This window comes from Salvelinus alpinus, chromosome 32 (genome assembly GCF_045679555.1).
Source record: "Salvelinus alpinus chromosome 32, SLU_Salpinus.1, whole genome shotgun sequence".
Taxonomy (NCBI): Eukaryota; Metazoa; Chordata; class Actinopteri; order Salmoniformes; family Salmonidae; genus Salvelinus; species Salvelinus alpinus.
The window spans coordinates 14,041,511-14,067,826 of NC_092117.1; the positions used below are offsets into that span (position 1 = coordinate 14,041,511).

The 26,316-nt window shown below is 42.2% G+C and overlaps 2 protein-coding genes across 4 annotated transcripts in view; one reads left to right on the plus strand and one right to left on the minus strand.

Moving 5' to 3' along the window:
- The first annotated feature begins 954 nt into the window (after nucleotides 1–954).
- Nucleotides 955–20,627, plus strand: LOC139562590 (synaptic vesicular amine transporter-like). The gene is made up of 16 exons (XM_071380388.1): nucleotides 955–1,065; nucleotides 1,366–1,539; nucleotides 4,610–4,970; nucleotides 6,928–6,986; nucleotides 7,115–7,198; nucleotides 7,851–7,943; nucleotides 8,044–8,133; nucleotides 8,241–8,284; nucleotides 9,228–9,288; nucleotides 9,516–9,611; nucleotides 10,247–10,325; nucleotides 10,855–10,906; nucleotides 11,412–11,475; nucleotides 11,587–11,706; nucleotides 12,146–12,279; nucleotides 17,159–20,627. The coding sequence occupies exons 2-16, from the start codon at nucleotides 1,407–1,409 to the stop codon at nucleotides 17,255–17,257; spliced, it is 1,569 nt and encodes a 522-aa protein (XP_071236489.1). The 5' UTR covers nucleotides 955–1,065; nucleotides 1,366–1,406; the 3' UTR covers nucleotides 17,258–20,627.
- A 642-nt stretch (nucleotides 20,628–21,269) lies between these two features.
- Nucleotides 21,270–26,316, minus strand: part of LOC139562588 (PDZ domain-containing protein 8-like) — a 77,939-nt gene continuing 72,892 nt past the window's right edge. For 2 of the 3 annotated variants that reach the window (XM_071380387.1, XM_071380386.1), the window contains one exon: nucleotides 21,270–26,278. In XM_071380387.1, coding sequence (XP_071236488.1) covers nucleotides 24,015–26,278 — 2,264 coding nt within the window. In that variant the 3' untranslated portion in view covers nucleotides 21,270–24,014. The remainder of the gene's footprint in view (nucleotides 26,279–26,316) is intronic. The other variant, XR_011672410.1, reaches the window with a different exon arrangement.

The following is a 26,316-nucleotide window of genomic DNA, read 5'->3' on the forward strand; positions in this document are numbered from 1 at the left end:
CTCCACAGAGGTGGAAATGCAAAGATAGGTTGTTCCCCGTTTATGGCAACACATAGGCCTGCTAGTGTTCGTTTTGCGTTGTCTCATGAAGATGCAACAGACATCATAAAACACAAGGTGGTGCCATTGCCACCCTTTACTGCAATGAAGTGCTCAAAAGCATTCATAATGAGTCCTTTTCAAAATAGACAGAGTTTAGTTATTGAGAGATGATTCTGCACTGATCTTGCATAAAAAGATAGGAAGATAAGGGTCTCTGATAAACGAAGAGAGCGAACGCTCAGGAGGTCAAGTCACATGGTTGATAAAAAGGGATTTTGATGAGGCAGGAGTGGACAAACCCCCGTGTAAAAATGGGGTCTGACAGGCTTTGTGAGGGTTGACGGTTGGCCTGACAGGTTTTGTGACGGTTGACTGTTGCCAAATGGAAGCTAGTTTTACCTAGCTCTCACGGGTTCCATATCGGTGGCATCTATATAACATTGTAGAGATGCTGTCGCTGTATTGAAACATGGGAAGTTACAAGTGTGTGTGTTCTTGCTCCAGCTTTTGGTTCGCAGCCCCATGCGAAATATATTTTAAGCGTGTTCCACATTGCTCGCGTGCTAGCAAGCACACGCACACACACACACACACACACCTACTGCACGCATATAGGCTATTGCTTATGTATGATAATGAATGAACCGTATTTGATTTACATAGTCAACAAAATGCTAGATTGTCAGTATCATACTGTTACTCTGATAAACTGTAGTTGGTTTCAAAATGATAATGATATCCCTCAGAAGTGTAAGTAACTTAAAACTTTAACTAACATGCAATTTTGTTAATTTCATAGTATGCACATCATCAAAACCCCGACTACCACATTGTCTCACGATTTCGACTTAGTCTTCAATGTTATTTGCTTGTGCGTATCCCTCACTGTGATGCTGTATGTGAGGATGTTCATGATAAAGGTTGCATGACGTCAAGGAGCATTCAAGTAACTAAAACGCCCCGCATCTATCGTTCCTTTCGGATTTGCCGCCGCAAAGGGATTTTTGCTAATGTGCATCTAAGGTAAGATTTCAACCATTATGGCACTTTTAACACATTTCAGGTCACGATCTCTTGAAGCAGATGTCCCAATTTCTACTTTATTCCACTGGCACATAAGCGATTTATATTAGTCTACTCCACTCTGTATAAGGGCATTTTACATTGCCTTGTGTGAAATCTCTACAATTTATACAAAATTAACATTTATTAATTGAAATTTTAACGTGCGTAATTTGCAATTAGGCTTATATACTATAGTAGCCTACATTTTTTGTTTCCAGACTGTCACTCTCTGGTGTCCATAACGTTTGTTCTTTTCAGAGCGAATATTTTTTTCACTTGCTCCTTTGTGGACTCTAAAAATGGGAAGATTAGACACACTGAGAGAATTTAATTTATTGTCATGGATGAGAGAGGAAAGACAATCGAGGAAGTTGATCCTGGTCATCGTTTTCATCGCCTTGCTGCTGGATAATATGCTTCTAACGGTGGTCGGTAGGTGCAACTTTGGATAAAGTATTTTCACACTGCTTACCTGTTGCGTCAACTGTTATTTCACCCATTGAAGTTCGCATAAAAATGCATTTCTGAAACCAATTCGAGTCCGTTGCTAGCCTAAATAACCTATAAACAATGTGGAAACATAACAGATATTATTTTGAACCATGCAATGTTTTGTTATTTCCATTTTAAGAAGGTAGTATTCTCCTCTTTGTTTCGAGTAGTTCAATTATTATTTTTGGTGTGGAACAAAAGTTATTCATGTCAGCGTCCTGGCTATTGCTTTCCAATAAAAAAAAGAAATGAACTAGGCTAGTCTAAAGCCTATGATTTGCTCATAATTTAGCCTTGCCTGAAGCTTTGTAATAATATACGAAATTAGACACTAGCTACTTCAGTTCTTACCTTTGCATAGACCTGGTCATATCATTTAATCGAATTCAAATAAAATAGACATTGATTGGTTTGTCATCCGATATCCAATATTAGCTATGACAATGAGTAAGAATGAAGGCATCAAATATTTCATAAATCAAACAGATTATGAATTAAAATGCTATTATACCCATAATAACATATTAGTAGGCGGCCAATGTGCAACAATGTTGTTCCCTAAACGTTTAATCTGTCCATTATGATTAGTCATGTTATCAGATCGCGTCAAATTGCTTACAACCTTAGGCATTTTCAAACGCTGTAGCCTGTAGTGTAAAGCTTCACAAGGAGATTAATTGTTCATAATTTAACATAATTTATATTGCCTTTCACGTTGCCAAGTAAAGAGTAATTATTAAATAAAATCTGGTGGACCGGGATGGTGGACGCGCTACAGATATGTTTTTGGTCCCAAGGTCCCCAGTTCACTTGATTTACCTGAAAGCATCAAAACTGCCATTTCCAATGAATCTCCCAGTCGTATCCGATAGATTATAGATGACATTGATGTGTGCGTAAATGCTGTTATTTCGCGCGAGATTACACCCTCAGCGCTGGTCATGTCTCCCGGACATGTCCATTGAGCACTGGATACAGGTGCGCGTTGGAAGAATGTCAGAATATGTCAGTCAGAAATTATTCTAGAGTAGCTAGCCGTATATGCCTATATGTGATTGGAGGCAAATCTATATACAGCAAGGGCATAACTTTGTGTTGCATATTGAGTCAATGGGTTGCTGTGGCAATACCCCTCAAGGTGGGTCTGGGGGAATGCCCCTCAAGATATAAAAGAAAGCTGTGAAATGGTTGTTTCTGGTCAATTTCTAAGGGAAAATACATCCAAAAATGTCCTGATAATTTGGTCAATATACATCAATCACAACTGAAATACCAATATTACTTTTAACTGTGTTGTTACTTTTAACAGTTCAGAAAGTCACCACCACAACCCTTCTTTAACTACATTTAAATGTCAAAACCCGTTCATCTATTTGTGTACCCTTCACCATGGTTGGCTAGTACGTGGTCTTGAATAACTAATTTCCCATACTGAATTAACTTAAAAGGAGTCGAGGCAATCTGAGTACAGAAACTTCTCACTTGGTTACACAATTTTATTGCAATATTATTTCATACAATAATTCAGTGACAGTCAAAATATAACTCCTCAATAAGGAATAAAATGCTATAGCAATAGACTTCAAAATAAATAAATGAGTATGCCATCATGCTCAAGAAATAGACTTCAAAATATCCCAATCAGTATGGCCTCATGCTCAAGCAATAGACTTCAAAAATGCATAGCAACAACTCATTGTCATTCACCATCAAGTAAAAAACACACATTCAAAAACAGTCAATAACCGGTTGCAACCTTATACAAAGATGGGCGTATAGTGGTACAGAGAGGGGTCAGATCTTTAGTCTCAATTCACTTAAATGCACCAAATACCTTTTTATGCATGTCACTGCACGCAATACAATTATGGCATATTGTTTTCCTATCTATGGTATCCAGCTTTTCCAGGTGGATATGACAGACATCAACATGGTTCAATCTGGTGCTCTCTCTCTCCCTCTCTCTATACTACCTGTCTCTGACCCCTGCCATGACAACCAAATTAAATCAGAATGTGGGCAACAACATTTGTTATAGCACTTGGGCACCAGTCTATTAGGAATTGTACAGTGTAGCTAGCTAGCTATGTAGCCATTTATTCATTTACATAGTCTTTTGCACTCCACAAAATAAACTAATGTACAGCACTTTTATCCTCTTTGGTGTTGGCACCTCCATTAAAGGCACTATCTACTTTTTCACAAAGGTGAACACTGACTCACTGAGTGCTGCTCATCTGAAACTTCAGTTGAAAAGATCCAGATACTGTGCTAGCTTTGGTGCTAGCTTAGCTAATTTAGCATACGTTAGCCTAGCTACAATAGCCAACCTAACATTGCATGCATCCGTATAACTTGTATCAAACTATTTTTACACACTATTATCTCATCACCATTAGTTTGCTAGTTACACAACAACATAGGAATACATCTATGAAATGTTCATGAAGTTTTACTCATTTTAAACTTTCGAAACATGTATACAAAGTGAAAGAGAGAGAGCGGGTAGTGCAGGAACAGTTACTGCAGACCAACGTAATACATCACAGACCGATGAAAAGGGAAAGAGAGGATAAATTGCGTGTTTCTCCGTTCTCCTTACAAGCCGTGCTCAACTTTTTTCCCCTTTTACCACAAACTGGTAGACTGCCTCTGCGGGCACTCTGGTGCAAAACCACATAAAGCCAGGTGCTTTAGATTGGGGATTTTTTTCTCCAAACAATTAAACTGATCATGGTATATTATTGGGGGTGTCAAATTGTCCTGTTTCAAATATTGGGGCGGTCATGACCTCCTAATAATCATATCGTTACAATATGATAAAAACATGATAATAACATAATAATATGAAAGTAATAGGCTAAAACCATCTTCATGGGGCCAATTATTGTGTTATCTGCCATATTTATAGCTAAATTAGTGAAATCCAATCAATCTATTCTTAACCTTTGAAACAAATGTAGTGAACCTTTTTCCCCCATCTCTTTTTCTGATCCTTTCTTCTTGGTAGTCCCCATCATCCCTAGCTACCTATACACAATTGATGATGCAGCAGCCAACATGGCCAAGAATCAAACTACGGCCTCCCCACACACCCCTTCTGGAACCTTCCAGACCATCGTGTCCCTCTATGACAACTCTGTCAGGGTAACCAGCGGGGGCCCAATGGACTCCACACCCATACCCTTGGGTCAGACGCAGGGGGTCTCTTCTTCCACCTCGGCTCTCACACCCCACAACTCCACACAGCCCGACTGCCCCAAAGCAGACGATCAGCTGCTCAATGAGAATGTGAAAGTGGGACTACTGTTTGCCTCCAAGGCCACTGTACAGCTCATCACCAACCCCTTCATTGGGCCTCTCACCAACAGGTGGGTGAATGAAAGCTTCTAACCGTCACATTTCCCCATGTCCACACTGGTGTGTTTTCTGTTACTCACTCTTTTTCAAATACAATAGTTTTATGCTTATTTCTAGATTATTTTAAATTGAATGCCAGCTGTGAACTGGTTTGCATGGCAACTAGCTTAGCTGTATAGTCATATAATTCAGGTTTCATAAGACATGTCTATTTATGTTTCCCTTGTTTATGAAGAGCGGCGGCAGGTAGCCTAGCAGTTAAGTGCATTGGGCCAGTAAGCGAAGGTTGGTAGTTTGAATCCCAAAGCTGGCTAGGTGAAAAATCCGTCAGTGTGCCCTAGAGCAAGTCACTTAACCCTAATTACTCCTGTAAGTTGCTCTGGATAAGAGCGTCTGCTAAATGACAAAAATGTAAAAGTTTTAGCATTTAAAATGATTCACTGCTGGCACTCATTTATTTTTATTTAACCTTTATTTAACTAGGCAAGTCAGTTAAGAACAAATTCTTATTTTACAATGATGGCTCAACCCTCGCCTAACCCGGACGACGCTGGGCCAATTGTACGCCACCCTACGGGACTCCCAATCACAGCCGGTTGTGATACAGCCCGGGATCAAACCAGGGTCTGTAGTGACACCTCTAGCACTGAAATGCAGTGCCTTAGACCGCTGCGCCACTCGGGAGTATAAAGTGGTTGTTTCATACAGTTATGACTTGATTTGACTAATAATTAAAACAAGTAGTTTTGAATTACACTAAAATGAGATGACAGCAGGCAGGCAAGCTGGACCAGTGTGTGTATCTTCCCAGTTCAGTTCATAGCCACATGCAGTGTGGGTGCCTGCCAGGTCACAGTGGCTTCCTGCTAGCCCAGAGCTGAATGGTGACTAAGCTTACCCTGAGTTTGGGTACTCAGTCAAAGGTCATTATTTAATCATATTTATGTATTTATCTAAGTCAAATCACAGTATTCATGGAAAGAAAGATCAGTAACAGACTCTTTTCAAGTGACAGGGAGGAAAATCAAAAAATGATAACATTTATATACATTATATTACATTATATTGCTATTTTGAGACCAGATGTTATGTAGTTAGATCTAATCCATCCTGCTCCCATGTAGCTAAATTCCTGTTTAGTGATTTGTGTTGGATTTATGCTTCCCTGCATGCACGCAGCATGCATTCAGTAAGGATCCCTGCTTGTAGGGCTTTACAAGCACTTGTAGTTATTGTTTTGAACTACTTACTGTGTTCTAAAATTGCTCAATATCGATTATACTCTAGAACAAGTATTTTATAGACATACCTGTATGTCAGCACACGTTCTGAAAGACCAAGGTGTCAGAGACATTACTGTGAGTTATTTTCTTATGGAATGCGCCCATGGGTAAAGTATGGAATCAGTCAAGATGTGAGCTCTAGCAGTGCTCACTGCTCAGTATTGGCAAATGCATCAAGGCTAGTACTTACCGTCTCAACTGGGCACCACAATATGCTGTAATTGAAGCAAACAATAGAATCCTATTATTTCCCCTTAGTCACCTTCGGCTTGGATAAGGACAACACAAGGCAAGTCATGCATGTCAGTTACATGGAACAAGGCCCGCAGTACACACTCAAGTTGTATAACAACTGATGTGCAATTCATTGTGATACAACAGAGTTTTTCTGCACAAAAATAATTACAACGCATTGACACCACACAATGGTTGTGTAAACATTTCTGTGGAGACCAACTCTCAGTTGTGTATCACACAAATATCAGTTGTATCACAACCATTGTGGCAAACGCATTGTACATCAGTTGTACAACCTGAGTGTGTACAGGGCCAAAGAGTATTTCTGCCCGACTGCTGCAACTAGACTGCCTAGTGTTAGATGAGATGTAGTTATTGGTGTCTTGTTTTATATTGTATTGTATTACATTGAACAGTATTGAGAAGGGATGTCTCTATGTGCTTACAGAATAGGATACCAGATCCCCATGTTTGCCGGGTTCTGTATTATGTTCCTGTCAACCATCAGTAAGTATTACCCACATCCACACCCGTCACATCCACACCTGTTTTCAGATCTCACACAGTGTTTCAATGTTTTTTCATGATTGATGTTTTCTTTTGTCTAAATTTCTATTGTCGTCGTTGTTGTTAAGTGTTCGCCTTCTCATCGAGCTACACTCTGCTGTTTCTGGCCAGATCCCTGCAGGGTGTGGGCTCCTCCTGCTCCTCTGTGGCTGGTAAGGTCCTTGGCATTACCCCTGACATTTATGGATGCTTTCAGGATTAGCTTTACTTTGAGACAGATGCGCAAGAACATACAGTTTCTCCAGAAACTTCACATTTTCATTACTGTGGGCCTACCTTGTTATGCATCTTTATGTCTCTCAAGTTGAACAATCATTTATCACAGCTCTAGTGGAGTTATTGAAAGGTGCTGTGGTAGAGGGACAAATACTCCTAATATAGCACTGTCAAATGTCTATTCAAACAATCACAGAGGTTTTGTTTTTGTTTTGTTCGAACAGCTCTGGGATAAACGAAGAGCAGTGTTTCAATACAGTGTGCTATAAAGAAATAAAATACCCCGACTGCTTTAACCAAACATATACATTTAGCCAAGTCAAATGTATCTGTGTATCTAAGAGCTTACCCACCGGGTAAAAATCTATGTGATGACAATGAATCAACGTGGAAAATTGATTGGATTAGCAAAAAGTCATCAAAGTAAATATTATTATTTTTTATTCAAAAAAATCTAAATCCAATGACTTTGTGACATTTTTTGTTGATTTCATGTGGAATTCAAATTAGTTGACAACTCAACCAAATGTAAATCAAAACTAGATGTCTGTGCCCAGTGGGTAGCTGCATGTCCTGTTCTTCTTCTAGGGATGGGGATGCTTGCCAGTGTGTACACAGATGATGAGGAGAGGGGAAATGCCATTGGGATAGCCCTCGGTGGTCTCGCCATGGGTGTGCTGGGTATGTACACAATTCATGATGCATTTGAGCTCTTTGTAGACTACAGTAACAGGCTACGTTTGGCCAAAACCATTGACCATCTTTACTTTCTTCCACCCAGTGGGCCCACCATTTGGCAGTGTCATGTATGAGTTTGTGGGGAAAACGGCACCATTCCTCATTCTGGCTGTTCTGGCTGTGCTGGATGGAGGTAATGTGGCCATGTTTCTCTCCATCATGAAGCAGACATTCTGTTTTCTCCAATCAGAAGTTACCTGTTAGGGATGCTAACTAAGTTCAGACTCTGTCTCCCAACAGCACTGCAACTGTTCATTCTCCAGCCCTCAAAGGTGGAACCAGAGGTGAGATTTGACAGCTCTTTTTAGGATTATTGATGTAAATTCATTGGAACTGTGTTGGAATGTGTTCACAATCACCAGATCACTGTGATATCAATAGTATATTATATGTGATTTGATCGGGATTGGATTCGAACAGTGTTTTTCCAGATGATTAAAGTGCTTTACACCAGCGATTCTCAAGTGGGGGTCGCTACTCGCGACGGGAGGTTTTAAATGGGTCGCTGGTGTCTGAGTAAAAACAACCAAAAAAACAGTCTGAATTTAAACCACTACATTTGTGGGTCTCTGGTATGATGGGTTACCATTCCAGTTAGAGGAGATCTGTGCCTGTGATAGAGATTCCTATCACAGCCACTATGACTTTGGTCTATGGGGCTGATGTGTATCAGTCACCACGAATACCAAGAAGGCAGAGACTGAATCAGAGCGCTAGATGGTGGCTGTGATTGTCAGACCAATGGCTCTTAGACGTTGTTTAGTTGTGGATGATAGGGGAAGGTTGTTTATGTTTGAAATAGTTTCATGTTTGAAATTGATGTCTTGAAGAATATTAAAAAGGGGAAGTAGAATGGGTCTGGGTCATGACATAATCCTCACAATTAGTACATATCTGTCATTAAGCTTAGAGACGGTGTCAGAGGGACTGATAACAGGTTGTTGTCAACACTGTGCCAGTCTTTTGTAAACTCATTGGCTATGTGTGGACATTTTCTATTCGCTACTGTAAAAACAGGGATCCTCAGAATAGAGAGGGACAATTGTGTTCCAGTTTGACATAAGCACAGATAGTAACCAAACATCATTGTGGAATGATGTAAAAGCACTGTAGTAATTACGTACCCTAGATCATATTTTGGCTGCCTTTTTTGTATGAATCAGTTTTGACATGAAACTCATGGCTCTCTGTTTAGCTCTACATTTCATGTCCCTTTTCTGTCTACAGAGCCAGAAAGGGTCTTCACTATGGAGTCTTATGAAAGATCCATACATACTCATTGCTGCAGGTAAGAACGCGTCACTTATTAATACTGTAATATTATTACTTCATTCTGAAGCACCTGCTGTGCCATTTCCCATTTCAGTCACACTAAGCAAAGAGGTGGGAGCAAAGAGGTGGGAGCAAGGTGGAAGAAGAATTGATTCAGATGTCACTAGGGACACACAAAACGTGTGAAGATGGAGAAAAATAGGCCCAGGGTCCACTTATCCTCAATCACATTCTCTTTTCCAGGATCCATTTGTTTTGCAAACATGGCCATCGCCATGTTAGAACCAGCGTTGCCTATTTGGATGATGGAGACCATGTGTCCAAGAAAATGGCAGCTAGGTATTTTTACATTTATTTTCCTTTTTGTCCCTCTTGACAACCCTGTTTCCCCTATTGACAATGCTGTTCATGAAACCATTCTGCTCGCTGAATGTACTTAGAATAAAGGTCCTCATTTCAACTCAAGGTTTGGATTATAACTGTAGACTTGCAATAACTTCAAACAGTATGTAGGTGAACATTGAAAATCTCATTGAACCTCCCATTGAAACCAAATCACTCTTTTTCTTTTCCGTCATTATTACTTATTTTATTAGTGGCGTTGCCTGTGAGGACTCGCACAGATAAAGGGGGATGAGAGAGGGGCTGGAGGAAGATGGGGGGACAGGGCAGGATATTAGGGTGTGATTTGAGGGCGAGTGTAGAGCGGGAGTGTTCATTACTGTGTCTAGGAGATGTGCTGGAGACCTATGATGAAGGCTGATAATGTGGCTGCTTATCTGGGCCTCTCTCTCTCTCTCCTCTCTCTGTCTCTCTCTATACCTTGCGCTCTCTCTCTCTTGCTCCTCTCTCTACCCTGCTCTCTCTCTCTCTCTCTCTCTCTCTCTCTCTCTCTCTCTCTCTCTCTCTCTCTCTCTCTCTCTCTCTCTCTTTCTCTTTCTCTTTCTCTTTCTCTTTCTCTTTCTCTCTGCTAGGCATTGCCTTCGTGCCAGCCAGCATCTCTTACCTTATTGGAACCAACATCTTTGGCGTCCTCGCACACAAGATGGGGAGGTAGGGAGGGAAATTACTCCAGTTTTTCCGTCTCCTTATCTTCTCCCGCGTTGGTATCTGTTTCCTGTACTATTGAGCAACTCTGAATGAGATTTCTCTGGCAGGTTGGGTATTTGCTGTTTATTGAAGTCTCAGTGTGACAATGAGTTTATGACCTCTTGGCTAATGTTTGTTTGTTTTCCGCAGTTGATCAAGTGTGTGATCTGTCACATATGAATCATTTTAATTTTAACTCACACTTTATGAAAATAAATGTATTTCAGGACTCAAATGTTGCCTGTAGCCATAGCAGTATTATTTTAGAAAGTTGAAATAAGCAACTCCTATTTGTTTCTTAAAATGTCCTAATCCTGACTCAAAGAAAACAGATTGTGATCCATTTACTTCCTCTATTCGTTTATTTTAAGTTTAATATTCTAAAAAATCAGATTGTGTGGCCTTGCGGTACAATACAACGGTGGAGGGAGGGGAGAGGGACGTTGACTGTTGTCATTGGCAGACGCTGAACTGCTCTTTCTTCCTTTCCCAGATGGCTGTGCTCTCTCATCGGGATGGTCCTCGTGGGGGTTAGCATCCTCTGTGTGAGTGCTAGACACATCTTCCTCAGCTAGAATTTAGCATCCAGCTCAACACAGTGCTTACCTGTTTGGCATGGCATCGTCAGTATTAGGGTGTCCATCTAAAGATTGTTTGTGCAATACAATGGGTATAGGTGAAGCTAGGGTTTTACCAACCCAGTCATGTCAGATCAGGAATTACATAGAAGAAAGGGGGAAGTAATGATACATTTTCAAAATATTGGAACAGTCCCATTGTCTTAATGTCCTACTATATCTCATTAGTCTCCAAATCACATTCTGAGTCTAGGGAAGGGGAGTTCGCTCAGAAGTCAACCAGCAAACAGCTAATTCTCTGGAAACAGACAATTCCATTTTCATTGTAGTGCCTTATGCAGTTGTGTTTGTGTGTGGGAGAACAAATATCTTCGAGTCCCACATAAAGAATGGTATTCTGGATAACACTGTAAACATTTGATCAATAAAACCCCTGTTCCACTCTTTACCTTGACTATGTCCTGTGTCATAGGTTCCTTTTGCTAAGGACATCTATGGACTAATACTTCCGAATTTCGGTGTTGGTTTTGCAATTGGTAAGTCAATTTGTTTTTATGAAATTAGCATCTGGTTATTATGAAATTATGAAATTAGCAACTGGTTTGTAACAGATACTACTGTATTCTCAATGTCTTGTCTCTTGTCAGGCATGGTGGATTCCTCTATGATGCCAATCATGGGCTATTTAGTGGACCTGAGACATGTGTCAGTCTATGGCACTGTGTACGCCATTGCTGATGTGGCATTCTGCATGGGCTTTGCTTTAGGTAACTCAGATGCTTGAAAATAACCCAGTCAAGTAGCATAGTCTTTTAAACATTTCTATCACACATTATTACATTTTTTTGTGATCAGGTTTTAATTTTGGGGTTGACAAGACAAACAAAAAAAGCACAAACCAAAAGACATTACTCAAATACACATTTATCCCCCCCAACCCCCTCCCCATCCCACCTACAGGACCCACTTAAGTACACATACAGTATTTAGAGTAATGATTTTAAACTGCCAAGTGTTGTAGTACATATGTTTATATTCTCTGATTTGGTACCGTGCGTTCTTATGTATGTTTTTAAGGTGTGGCATAGTAAGAGTTCGCAAATTTGCCGTCATGGGGATAGTTATCATGATATGTCAAAATGGGGTAAAAAAGGCCTCTATATTCAACTCCTCTATAAGCTCATTAGCCTTCCTTTGCTGATGAAGGTCCGTCCGCTGGGGGTGCCATAGCGAAGAGCATTGGGTTCTCCTGGCTCATGACCATCATCGGCATCGTGGACATCCTCTTCGCTCCCCTCTGCTACTTCCTCAGGAGTCCTCCTGGGAGGGAAGAGAAAATGGTGAGACACTGAACACCTCGTACACACGCACAGGCGCACACACATAAGCACGCACACACACACGCAAACCTACTACACACACATCAGCAGAGGTATGCATTTGAATGTGAATTACTTGTAAAGCTGCGTCTGATGCAGAGAGAACTACCATACCCACAGGCTCAAACTACTGCCGTCTTTTACAGGCAATACTACCAGGAGAAGCAGAGAGAGAGGAACTTGAGACAGAGTTTTGATCAAGAGACACATGCCTTCTTAGATTTGGCTGTCTATTTAAGTTGGCCTGTTGAAGTCTCACCATTGGTGTGTAATGCATTCTACTGCTGTTGGCCACCCCCACCCCAGCTTCCACCTGCTTTTGTTTCTCCAGACTGAATTGGTTTAGAGCGGGGGTCTCCAGCAGGTCGATGGCGAGCTACCAGTAGCTCACAGCCCACCTATGAGTAGCTCACAGCCCAGCTACCAGTAGCTCACAGCCCACCTATGAGTAGCTCACAGCCCAGCTACCAGTAGCTCACAGCCCACCTACGAGTAGCTCACAGCCCAGCTACCAGTAGCTCACAGCCCACCTATGAGTAGCTCACAGCCCAGCTACCAGTAGCTCACAGCCCACCTATGAGTAGCTCACAGCCCAGCTACCAGTAGCTCACAGCCCACCTACGAGTAGCTCACAGCCCAGCTACCAGTAGCTCACAGCCCAGCTACCAGTAGCTCACAGCCCACCTACGAGTAGCTCACAGCCCAGCTACCAGTAGCTCACAGCCCACCTACGAGTAGCTCACAGCCCAGCTACCAGTAGCTCAGCAAACAATTCTGAAAGTACATGCAATTTTCACGTGTTCCACCACAAACTGTCATAAACAAAACTCACAAGTATCTCCCAGCGACTATCTAATCAACACAACATTGACATCATCCCACACCTGGTTAGCCGCTATGGCTTAAAAGGCCAAGCCTAACACATTATCTGCCAATTAATTTCCAGCAATACTGCCCCTGTCTGTCTGTGGGGTGCGCGCGTTTGTCTATCACTCCTCTGTGTGTAGCCAGTTGATGTGATAACCCAATTGTGGGTGGACAGAAAACCTTCTGAATTAAATGCAAAGTAGGCTTACCTGGCAGAAGTCAATCATGAGTAAGTATATAATTTGTATATATTATTTGTTATTTGCAAACTTTGCCATGAAGTCAGCAGAAGCAGTGCAGAACCATCTCTAGACCGGCACATTAGACAGAACATTCCTCACAGAGGCCTCCCGAGTGGCGCAGTGGTCTAAGGCACTGCATCACAGTGTGGCAGCGTCACTACAGCCTGAGGTTTGATCTACATGGAACAACATGAAGAGTCTATCCTATATCTGACAGATATAAAAAAAGATCAGGATATAAAAAATAAAAAAACATTTAACCCCTTATTTTTGTCACCTACAGACTCCATATACACTACAAGGCCAAAAGTATGTGGACACACCTTCAAATTAGTGAATTCAGCTATTTCAGCAACACCTGTTGCTGACAGGTGTTTAAAAATGAGCACACAGCAGCCATGCAATAAGCCATGCTATCTCCATAGACACACATTGGCAGTAGAATGGCCAGTACTGAAGAGCTCAGTGACTTTCAACGTGCCACTTTTCCAACAAGTCAGTTCGTCAAGTTTCTGCCTCAGACAACTGTAAGTGCTGTTATTGTGAAGTGGAAACGTCTAGGAGCAACAGCTCAGCCGTGAAGTGGTGGGCCACACAAGCTCACAGAACAGCTCACAGAACAAGACCACCGAGTGCTGAAGCGCGTAGCACGTAAAAATCGTCTGTCCTCAGTTGCAACACTTAGTACAGAGTTCCAAACTGCCTCTTGAAGCAACGTCAGCACAAGAACTGTTCATCGGGAGCTTCATGAAATGGGTTTCCATGGCTGAGCAGTCACACGCAAGCCTAAGATCACCATGCACAATGCCAAGCGTCAGCTGGAGTGGTGTAAAGCTCGCCGCAATTGGACTCTGGAACAGTGGATACGCGTTCTCTGGAGTGATGAATCACGCTTCAACATCTGACAGACAAATCTGGGTTTGGCGGATACCAGTAACGTTTGGTGGAAAAATGGTCTGGGACAGTTTTTCATGGTTCGGGCTAGTCCACTTAGTTCAGTGAAGGAAAATCTTAGTGGTACAGCATCACAGTGCTGTGCTGCCAACTTTGTGGCAACAGTTTGGGGAAGGCCCTTTCCTGTTTCAGCATGACAATGCCCTCGTGCACAAAGCGAGGTCCATACACAAATGGTTTGTCGAGATCGGTGTGTAAAAACGCGACTGGCCTGCACAGAGCCCTGACCTCAACCCCATCGAGCACGTTTGGGATGAATTGGGACGCCGACTGTGAGCCAGGCCTAATCGCCCAACATCAGTGCCCGACCTCACTAATGCTCTTGTGGCTGAATGGAAGCAAGTCCCCGCAGCAATGTTCCAACATCTAGTGGAAAGCCTTCCCAGAAGAGTGGAAGCTGTTATAGCAGCAAAGGGGTGGCCAACTTCATATTAATGCCCATAATATTGGAAGGAGATGTTTGATGAGCAGGTGTCTTCCATAAATTTTTACGACTGGTCCCGGGCGACCTTCAGACGAGTCTTGTGAGGCCTGTGGGTGTCCTAGAGCAAAAGATGTACGTGTTTGTAAGAGTCTCACCTTTACGCAGAGGGGTATTATTAGTGTCTAGCCCAAAGTGTTCGGACGCTACAGACAGAAACTGGCAGATCGGCTGTAACGACTTCAGACGAGTCCCGAGATGCTTGTGGGGGTAGTAGAGCAAAACGCTACAAAGGATTTTGTGATGTCTCATGATATGACAAACACCGCTCTAGCTCTGTCACCTTTCTCTGCAGATGCAGAAGTGTTACATAGGCTGATGGAGTAGACTGAGACGCATCCAATGCCAAAACTCAGATATCTCTAGTTTAGAACGGATGGAATTTTATGGGGATTATTTGATTATGCAAATTAGATTTACGGATGGACGCTGGGGTTTTAAAAGGCCAGATGCGCAATGAAAGGGGAATGACAAAAACCAAATTTACTAGTTTTCTTCCAGACCCCCACCCCCCCCCCAAAAAAAAAATTATACTGATGTGATTTAAGCATTGACATGGACTCAGAACATCCAATTTTATTGTTTCTCCAGGAACAATTGTAATTTTGAATGTGAAAAACAAAAAAAAACTGGAAAACCAGGAACATTTTTACTGAGAAAAAGTTATTTGGGAAAATATTTTAAAAAATCACAGATTTTAAAGGGCCCCCCTTAGAGTTGTTTATTAACCATTATTTTACCAGGGATATTGACATAAAACATAGTGCACTACATTCTCTTATAGGAACCCCGGGGAAGAGTTGCAGGGGACAGGAGAAGAGAGGAAAATAGAAATACATTACTAGCTCTCTATGTTTGATTTTTCTAAAGTAGCTCTCATGCTAGAAAAGGTTGGAGACCCCTGGTTTAGAGTATGAGTAAGCTACAGTATGTATGGGCAGGTAGAAGAGGATAGCCTATTTGTGCACATTGTGGAGGGATAGGTGGATAGATTGTGGACATGGTGGAGGGATAGGTGGATAGATTGTACACATGGTGGAGGGATAGGTGGATAGATTGTGGACATGGTGGAGGGATAGGTGGATAGATTGTACACATGGTGGAGGGATAGGTGGATAGATTGTACACATGGTGGAGGGATAGGTGGATAGATTGTACACATGGTGGAGGGATAGGTGGATAGATTGTGGACATGGTGGAGGGATAGGTGGATAGATTGTGGACATGGTGGAGGGATAGGTGGATAGATTGTACACATGGTGGAGGGATAGGTGGATAGATTGTACACATGGTGGAGGGATAGGTGGATAGATTGTACACATGGTGGAGGGATAGGTGGATAGATTGTGGACATGGTGGAGGGTTAGGTGGATAGATTGTGGACATGATGGAGGGATAGGTGGATAGATTGTGGACATGGTGGAGGGATAGATTGTGTGTATGTTTACAGTTTGCTGTCTTAGAAACACCACATACATGAACAGATAGCAGGGTATTGAGCTTGGTTAGAGTGTTTGAACAATATACACTGAGTCTACAAAACATTATGAACACCTACTCTTTCCATGACATAGAGTGACCAGGTGAAAGCTATGATCCCTTATTGATGTCACCTGTTAAATCCACTTCAGGCAGTGTAGATGAAGGGGAGGGGAAAGGTTAAAGAAGGATTTTTAAGTCTTGAGACAATTGAGATATGGATTGTGTTTTTCACACTCAACAGTTTCCTGTGTGTATCAAGGATAGTCCACCACTCAAAGGACATCCAGCCAGCTTGACACAACTGTGGGAAGCACTGGAGTCAACATGGGCCAGCATCCCTGTGGAACTCTTTCAACACCTTGGCCCGACGAATTGAGGCTGTTCTGAGGGCAGAAGGGGGTGGTGCAAATCAATATTAGGAAGATGTTCTTAATGTTTTGTACACTCAGGGTAGTTTCCCCTTTGGTTGCACATTTTGGGGGTAGATGGTGGTGGTGAATTTACATAGTTTGAAAAGCTTTTATAAACTGCACATGGGTGTCTCTGTAACTAGATATTGTGACAAAGGTTCAAAGAATTATGCCTCTCGAGGCAGACTAATAAATTGGCCTAGGTAGTTGTCTTCCATCATAGCTACGTGACTGTATACGATGCAACCACAGTACAAAGCTCTTTGTTTTCAAACGAGACATCTTTCGCCTCTGATACTTCTATCCTTGATAACAAATGATTGGTGACCATTTTATTCTCTTTTTCCATTTATGGTCCATTTTTTGGGTTGTACTCTGACTCTAGACAATTGTTTTCTTCTCAGGCCATCTTGATGGACTCCAACTGCGCAATGAAGACCCGCTCATACTCAACACAAGGGAACACAGAGTACGAAGAGATGGAGACAGAGTATGATGAGTAGTAATGGACACCAGACAGGTATGTTACCTTCCAGAGGATCTATTTTGTTGTACAAAAACAGATAAAAATTGAAAATACAAAAAAAAAACAGCTAAGCTGTTTTGATGTGAATGTCCCAAGTGCGGTCGGTCTTCACTGTTCTATGTCATTGTGATCGTACGACTGGAGCAAACCAAAGTTGTTCTTATCCCCCTGTGGTCACAAGCACGTTGCTTGTGTTTATTTTTAGCCAACAGCCTTATCCAACGGAAGTGGAACACTTGTCAAAACAGCGTTTTCATAGGCCGTAATAGTAGAACATTGTGAGTCATATTTACTGGATAGTTCAGCCGAGGGTGATCTTATAGATCACCAAATTGTGTACTGTAGGTTAGCAAGGAGTACAAACCTGTCTTAATAATTCACCTTTTGGCCATTAACAGTCTTCACCAACATATCTAATACAGAAATATGGAAAAAATGGTACTTAGAGAGTTACTTATCTGTGTAGAAACTGACGTTGGATCAGATTCAACATCTCGAACAAGGCACTATGAGAACACTGCTTTAGTGTTTGTCATTCTATTTGTTGATTATAATTGTATTATGATGAGATGGTAAATTATTTAGATATAAAGTATTACATAGTCTATACAAGATACTCAATACATTTGGAATGAGAATTTGTTAACTTCTTTGGACAAGGCAAATCACAATGTATGGGTTACATTTGACCTTGAAATTTGCCTTTTTTTCATTGATTCTACAAACATGTTTTTACGTTGACATTCGAATTGAGGAAATACCTGAAGTGAAACCTTTGAAGTCATAGAAAGTTATATCCCCAGAATCCAGTGCTGTCCTGGGTTGACTGCTTATGGCTATTTGCATGGTATACCACATAAAAAACACAGCATCACTCCAATATCATCCTCAGTTTCACCTTCCACCTAAAAAAAATGGTTAATGAAACACATTTTCACTGTAAATAATACCTCAGCTCATAGAAAACATATTTTGCTTTTTTTATTTGTACATTTTGGAAAGCCATTTGAATGTGTGGAAAAGTAAGACTTATATCTGAGTGATTTTTGAATACAGATAATAGAATTGTATCTTTCTGTTTACCCTCAGCTCCATTTACAGACAATTGGAAACATATCTTATAGGCTTTTCTTAGTGTGTTTGTGTCAATACAATGTTTAGGTAGATGATGTGCAACTAAGATTTTTTAAACTTTCCCTATTGATATTACAAGCCATAAAATATACGGTGGTGAAAAGTAAACATATACAGACACAGCATTACTTAGTTGTCTCTGATAAAACATCACCTTAAGGAGAGGAGAAATTCCATAAGCACTTTATCAGAGTCTAGATATCCACACCATTTAACTCCAAGGACAGTTCTAGTATGTTAATGTTGGTTTAGCAGAGAGAGAATATTGAGGTGATCAGTCTGTTTTGTCATGTTGTCTGTTAGTAAGAAAACACTCTCAAAGTTTTATCAAAGATAAATGCACTGATTATTATTGTGTTTTAAGTACACTTTCCCAGTAGTGTTAATCCCTAAAATAAGTAGAAACTCAATGTATTTTCAAGCACTAAGGGTCAATTTTAGGTCCCAATCTTTACCAATTTTAATCTTAGTTAAGCTAATCCCTTGAGAGCATTAACTTTATTATTTGTGAATTTATTGATCACTTCCAGGTCACAAAAAGTAGACCCTTTTTCTAGCTGTTTAACACACAATACAGAAAGCACAGCATACATTGTTTCCAAAATGAAATAAGAGTTTATTATTGTCCAGCAGTGCATGCACATACACTGAGTATACCAAACATTAGGAACACCTTCATAATATTGAGTTGCACCTCCCCCCTTTTGCCCTCAGAATAGCCTCAATTTTGTTGGGGAATGGACTCTACAAGGTGTCAAGTTTTCCACAGGGATCCTGGCCCATGTTGACTCCAATACTTCCCACAGTTGTGTCAAGTTGGCTGGATGTCCTTTGGGTGGTGGACCATTCTTGATACACAATGGAAACTGTTGAGCGTGAAAAACCCAGCAGTGTTGCAGTTCTTGACACAAACCAGTGCGCCTGGCACCTACTACCATACCCCGTTCAAAGGCACTTAAATCTTTTGTCTTGCCCATTCACCCTCTGAATGGTACACTTACACAATCAATGTCTCAAGGATTTTAAAAATAATCCTTATTTAACCTGTCTCCTCCCCTTCATATAAACTGATTGAAGTGGATTTAACAAGGGTCATCAATAAGGGATCATAACTTTCACCTAGATTCATCTGGTCAGTCTGTCACAGAAAGAGCAGGTGTTCTTAATGTTTTGTATACTCAGTATACATACACACTTAAGTCTGAGGATTTGATTGGCTGACTGGGCCCTGGCCTGCACATATCATTAATGAATTGTGTGTGCAGTCAGTCACCAGTATTAATCCACAACACAGGGCCATGAAGGGGCCCTCCCCTTTACCCCACCCCCTCTCCTCTCCTATTTGTCTTGAAGCAGAAAATGAAAATGGACTCATCCACTATTCTGCTTTTTGTCAAAATCACGGTGATCTAACAGAAAAAGCCAGGCATACAAAGCACGGCTAATAACTGTCAAATATATATGTAATTGTTTGGTAAAGTGCATTTATTACAAACCATTATTTCGTTCTTCAAGCAAATCTGACATCTGGAAATCTGTAAAAATCTTTGAAAATACTTTAATGCCCTTGCCACAGAAAAGCACCATGGCCCATATTCAAAATGTCAAATAAGATTGCATTTTGAAGTATATGGACTGTTATTTGCCGAACTCTGGGTTTGCTGGATTGCAAGTCTGTTTGAATGGACACTCAAATGAGTTTCATTGTATATTAATGATATAAGCAAAATTGTCTGTGGTGGAGTTGACAGAGATAATTACCTGATAACTTCAATATTAGTTGCATTATTTTCTCAAATGTATATTTAAATTCACCACACCCTTAATGAAAATATTCTTATGTCAAGATGGCTACTATTCTGAGAGGTTGTCGTTATTTTGCAATACATTGTCGGGTCATGTAGATTACATAATTGATTATATATTGTGGAGATTAATATATATTTTTTGTCATTTGTTTAGATGCGAAATGTATTGCACACATGCACAAAATGTGTGTGTGTGTGTGTGCTCATGTTGGTGTGTGTGCCTTCTGACATGTATGTCATTGGTTTGTGTGTATATCAAATACTTACTAACTGGTACAAAAAAACTAATGTTGACATTTTATAATCTGGACTGGTTGTTTACTTGTAAAGTGTGCTGATTGTGTAATATATGTTGATACTCAGTGGGGATGGGAAACAAAAATAAATGTGGTATACTCTGAAAAAGTGTTTGGATGGAATATGTTAACATTGAATGTCCATTTTTTTTTTTTAAAGCAGTACATTCAACCAACCGAAGTTTGATACATGTTTTTTTTAGTATGATTAATTGTTGTTGACAGGAGAAATGACACCTATTCTTGATGTCTTTGAAGCAGTAGTGGGAGACATGAGGATGTTGGGGGAGCAGACTATGAGGATAGGGGTGGTGACACCAGTTCCCCATCTTTGAGACAACACATACTAATCATCATGTCCATCTCACCACTGGGCTCCAATTACTTACCAGATGCTCAAACAATGATTTCCCATTTCACCAAGGAACTGTCAAATATAAACAATGATTTCCCATTCAACCAAGGAACTGTCAAATATAAACAATGATTTCCCATTCAACCAAGGAACTGTCAAATATAAACAATGATTTCCCATTCAACCAAGGAACCTTAACAGTTAAAAGACAGCCATCGGTCTTGTGTTATCTTTCCCTGTGTCTACAGAACAGGCCAGTGTGAGAGAAAGGCCATTAGACCAACGTAATGTTAAACTGACTGAGAAAATACCTTCAAGTCTTACAGTACCTTCAGAATGAGTTCAGTATTGCTTAATTCAAAGAGTATTTAGAGTAGGAACACACAGGAACTCAAATGGACTTCAGGTGAGCTTTTTTATTGAGGCCATGTACAATAGCGCTTCATCACATGATCCATCTCTAGAACCGTGTACAACATCCCTCTTACAAAAAAAAAATTCAACAGCAGAAAGCCATGACACTATGTTAGTATACTGTGAATCGTATGGAGAGAGATCAGGAGCGTAGGAATGGGTTTAGAGAGTACAGAGTTACAACAGCAGCAGTAGCAGAAGTAGCATGACAGCCCAAAATGTGTTTTTGTTTACTCTTGTTTAGCTCTTGTTTAGCTCAATTCCAGCCCAGGGGTCCCAAGTTACCTAACGGTCAGATACGGCTTTCTATGGAGAGAAACAACGAGAAATAGAAAACTGAAGAATCCTTTCCTGATTATCACTTTTGTCTTCATTTCCTACAAAAATATTGCACGACAATCTGAATATACAACAATTGAAGAGAGATCAACAGGTAGCAGCCAAGCCAGCTTCTACAAGAGCATCACGTCTATTGCACAGAATTTAGTTTAGCTTTCTTTCCCCTTCACCCATCTCCTGTCTGACCCAAAGAGCCACTTCACCATCTCTGGTCCTATGCTGAAGCAATGGCAGCACAGCCACAGAAACGCACTGTGATTTCAATGAGCCTGGTAAGAATAGAATAGAAGTCATAGGCTGTGTTGAAATCTGGCTTGCCTACTACTTAAACTGCATACTGTGTACTACTCGTACTACATACTGTTGAGTACAAATGTAAGCAGTCAGCAACAAATATCAACATACTACTCATCCATACTGAGAAGGCGTCATCGAATGCGCATTTGCGCTTGTTCCCCGCCATTTAATCATTTTTGGAGAGCGTGCCCCTTATTCTGATTATCAGTTGTTCTCGAACTAACGTAGGTGTGAAAAGACAATTATCTTCCTCAATTAGTGTGCAGCGAATTCTACTAGATAAAAAAGCTGAAATGAGTATGACATCCGGGGATTTAAAGTATACTAGATTTTCAACATTTCACCTACTATAAAACGGTATTTTTTCGCATACTCAAACAGCCTACTATTTAGGAGTATAGCTATGGGTATTCGGACACACCCTTAGTGATCCTCGTAGTGATCCTATCCAGAGGCTTTGGGTCCCTTAAGAGAATTACGCTTTCCTTATCCTAAAACCAGCGCTTTTCCTTCTGTGCCTTACAACAGTTGTAATAGGTTTGTATGGAGTTTGTTTGTGGCCTGTCATGATGACATCACTGTATTGGGGTACAACAGTGGTTGCATTTCTGTAGAGGGTTTGTGCTGGACTGTATATACATAGAAATGGACATACATTCGTCCATAATTGAGAACAACTTTCAAAGGCCAAGAACTTTACACAATCACAGCCTAACTGCTCTGAGCATTTATCAAAATCAGACCCGACACCCGTCACCAAACCACAAAGACAGATAAACATACAACAAAACAAAAAGAAATCCACGTGTTCCTGTATCTTACACAACAACACTCAGAATGAAATTAACCAAATAAAATTATTTTCTGCCATAAATACATAAATACTTTGCATCTATCAATAAGAATTTGAACAGCAAGCATATCGTCTCAAGTAACATGATCGGATAAAACCACCACCACCATATTTGAGTTGAGTTTTAGTTCAGGGTTATTATATCCATATAAACAATCCAAGTAAACAATTCGGATGGGGGGGCGAGACAACAAAACAGGTGCTTAATCAAATAACTTAATTTTCTAAATTAGAAACAACTATTACATCACTATATCCCTCCCCCCAGAAAAAAAGTTCCAAAAAGAAATAACATGTACAGTTAATATGCTGGTTAAACAATGGGTCATATACATAGTCAAACATGTTTGGCCTCGGTGACATATACTAAACCGAGGATGACAGGGATAGACCACTATCTTCCCCACATTATTGGCCATTTCATTGAATTATCACATGAGCTTGTAGTTCCAGAACCTCCAAAAACTAAAAAAGAAGAGAAAAGTCATGGGTGACCTCAAAAACTTGATTATGCATTAATTAAAAGTACTCAAACAGAAGATATGAGTGACATGAAAAGTACATAATCTGAAACAAAACACATTTCCATATGGTTGAGTGAGTGAGTATGTATATATATATATATATATATATATTTTACACTAATATTTATTTCCTTGCCCAAAGACAATTTAGATAAAAACAGAACCATTTGCAATTTGCATAGCTCCTGCTATGGTGACCACATTTTGATTGTAATCTTATGCCAAATTTGAAAAGCGGTTGCTGTAACTTGCAGTGATAAAATACCGAACAGTTCTATTTAAAACATTGAACACAAACATTTAAGCTCATATTTTCAAGCAATAGGAAAATATGTTTTGTTTCAAGGTGCCTTGTAAGGAAAACAAATGAATTAACGTCAACAAAAGCTAAAATAGTACGAAATAGTAATGTACAGTATGTTTTCAACTTTTATTGAATCCAAGCACTTACATATTGACTTGGAAGACGGTTCTTAATGCCAATTGAAGCAGATCACAATCTAGCTTTCCAGCTTCCCTTTAAAAGTATGACTTTTGGAAAACTAGGACAAAAACCAAGAATGAATCGCATGACTGATTGGTTTACAAATCAACAATTGCACCCTCACCAGACCACTTCAGCTAATCTTCAGAAGGTAACCTAAACCCCACCACCCCCAAAGAAAAGGATTCCAATCATTTTGTTGTAAGTCTCAAGCCCATGCCTCGTCCTCTCTAGTGGAGCGCCTCCACACAAATCTGCTCCTCTGTGATGTCATCCAGCAGCTGAGCCTCCATTGGGCTGCATATGTCACTGTCATAAACCTCTGTCCCCAGTATTGCCTCCTCCAAGGCCCCGCCCTTGGCCTGGAGGCCATGCGGCTCCGAGGGGGAGGTGCCGGCACTATCCACAGACTCCAGATCCTCGATGCCTGCCCGGTAGTGGATCATGAGCAGGGTGAGAGCCTGGAGCCTCTCCCCAGACTTGGTCAGGGCGGCCGTGATCAGAGCCTTCCTCCGGGCGTCCCCAGTCTCCCTCTCCTCCTGCATCAGGGCGTTGTTGTGCTCCAGCTCCTGGTCAATCTCCTGCTGCAGCTTGTCCAGCATCAGCTCCAGTTTCTGCGAGCGCTCGTCGGTGGGAAGGCCCCGGTACAGGTCCCGGCCGATCTCCTTCACCGCGATGAATACACTGTCATCAAGTCCTCCCTCCCTCCTTACCAGCTTGGTGGTGCTGCCGGCTGCATGCTTGGAGGGGCTAGCCCCAGCGTAGGTTTCTGTATCGCTGCTCTCGTTGTCTGAGATGTCGGGGGTGTGCACCACGTCGGGCACAACATCAGCCGCTTGCTCTGCCAGCCGGCTCTTGGGCACCTGGCGCAGGTTGAGCAGACGGGAGCCGGTGTTGATGATGTGGCGGCTGAGGCCTGTGGTGGCGCGGTTGATGGTGGACTTAGCCTCCGGGTCGGCACTGCGTCGGTCTGTGGCGGCCACGCAGAGAGGGTGCTCGGCCAGGCACTTCTCCTGGCACTTCTTGTGGCAGACGTAGGAACAGATCATGCACTGGGAGGCAGCCTTGGTCCACACCTTCTTCTTGCAGTACTCGCACCAGGTGGGGTTCTGGAACTGGGTGTCCTGGAAGTTGTGGCGCACCTCCACCAGCTGCATGGTGCTGTAGGCCAGGTCATCACTGGGAATAGAGGAAGGCTGCTCCCTCTCCCTCTCCCTCAGCTCTTCGTCCGGCATGCTGGCCTTCTTCTCCCGCTCCGCCAGCCCACCGCACGTCTCGGACTCTCCATCAGCCAGGTAGCTGAAGTTGAGGATGATGTCTCCGTAGCACAGCTTCTCGTTGAAGCCCTTGTGGGTGCTGAGGCTGCGCAGGGCGGTGCGGCTGACGCTGGCCCTGGGCTCTGGGGCTTCCAGCCTGAAGGTGCTCTGGTACTCAGATGAGGACGTGGACAGACACTCCAGGGCCATGTGCTCCAGTGTCAGGCTGACGTGGCCCAGACACAGCAGGCTGCCCAGCTTGAAGGGGTCTTTGCACCACAGTGCCACGTTAAGGTACTTATGGTTGCTTTCCACCTCTAACACCACAGAGGCATGGCCCCAGTGAGCCGTACGGTTGCGGAACATGGTCTCTGAGGACTCCCACATTGAGTGATCCTCCATGCTGTCTCGGGTGTTGATGGAGCTCTCAGAAACCTTGTCTTTGGCCAGGTCCTGCTTGCTGGGAGTGGAGGGGGGCGCTGGCGGCTCTTCACAGGGTTCGGGTGATTTGACTGCTGGTTTTGGTTCGGGCTGTTTCACAGGAGTCGTCACAGCACTGCCTTTGTCACCATTGCTTCCTGTGGAGTGTGTTTGAGTCTTTTCTGGAGTTTTCTCAGCCCCGTTGGTAGCTTCACTCCCCTCCAGCAGACTTTGGGTTTCAGAAGAGGCGGACGTTAATTTAATGTGGGGTCTAGGGGGCACCGGCGGGCGAGTGGGTGGGGGTGGAGGGGGGCCAGTGGGGCGCTGTGGCCCATCTCCTGGCTCACTGCTCTTGTGTGGCGAGGGCTTTGGTGTGGGTGGGGATCTGACCGGCGACTGAAGCCCTGCCAGGTTCATTTTGCGGTTGAGGATGGGCGATATGCTGCCGAGGGGTTTTGAGGCCAGATTGGTCACAGTCCTTTTGGGGCTTTGGTTTACGGACAGGAAATCCTCCTTGGCCTCCGCGCTACTGCTAAGGGGGTTAGGCTTGGGGTCCACAGGCAAGTCTTCAAACTCACAGTCCATGTCTTTGCTGTCGGCTATGTCGGCGAGTGTGGTGATGGGGGCCGGGTCCTCCTCATAGCCCCCCGGCGGAGGGATGAAGCTGGGCTCCTCTAGCTGGCCCAGCCCCTCCTGGAGGGCTCCCAGGCCCACGGTGGGACTCTGGTGACGCACAGGCCTCTCGTACAGGACCAGCACCCTGTCCCCTGCCTGCTTCAGCAGTTTGGGCACTTGGACAGAGGATGTCACTTTGACACCTGCCCGGAAGAAAAATAACATGTTAAAGTCATATTTA

Excerpts from the sequence above, each read along its gene's own strand:
- LOC139562590 (XM_071380388.1), top strand. The coding sequence starts at position 1,407 with ATGGGAAGATTAGACACACTGAGAGAATTTAATTTATTGTCATGGATG. Across the intron at positions 6,987-7,114 it reads TATGTTCCTGTCAACCATCA|TGTTCGCCTTCTCATCGAGC; the intron begins GTAAGTATTACC and ends GTTGTTGTTAAG. Across the intron at positions 7,944-8,043 it reads TCTCGCCATGGGTGTGCTGG|TGGGCCCACCATTTGGCAGT; the intron begins GTATGTACACAA and ends TCTTCCACCCAG.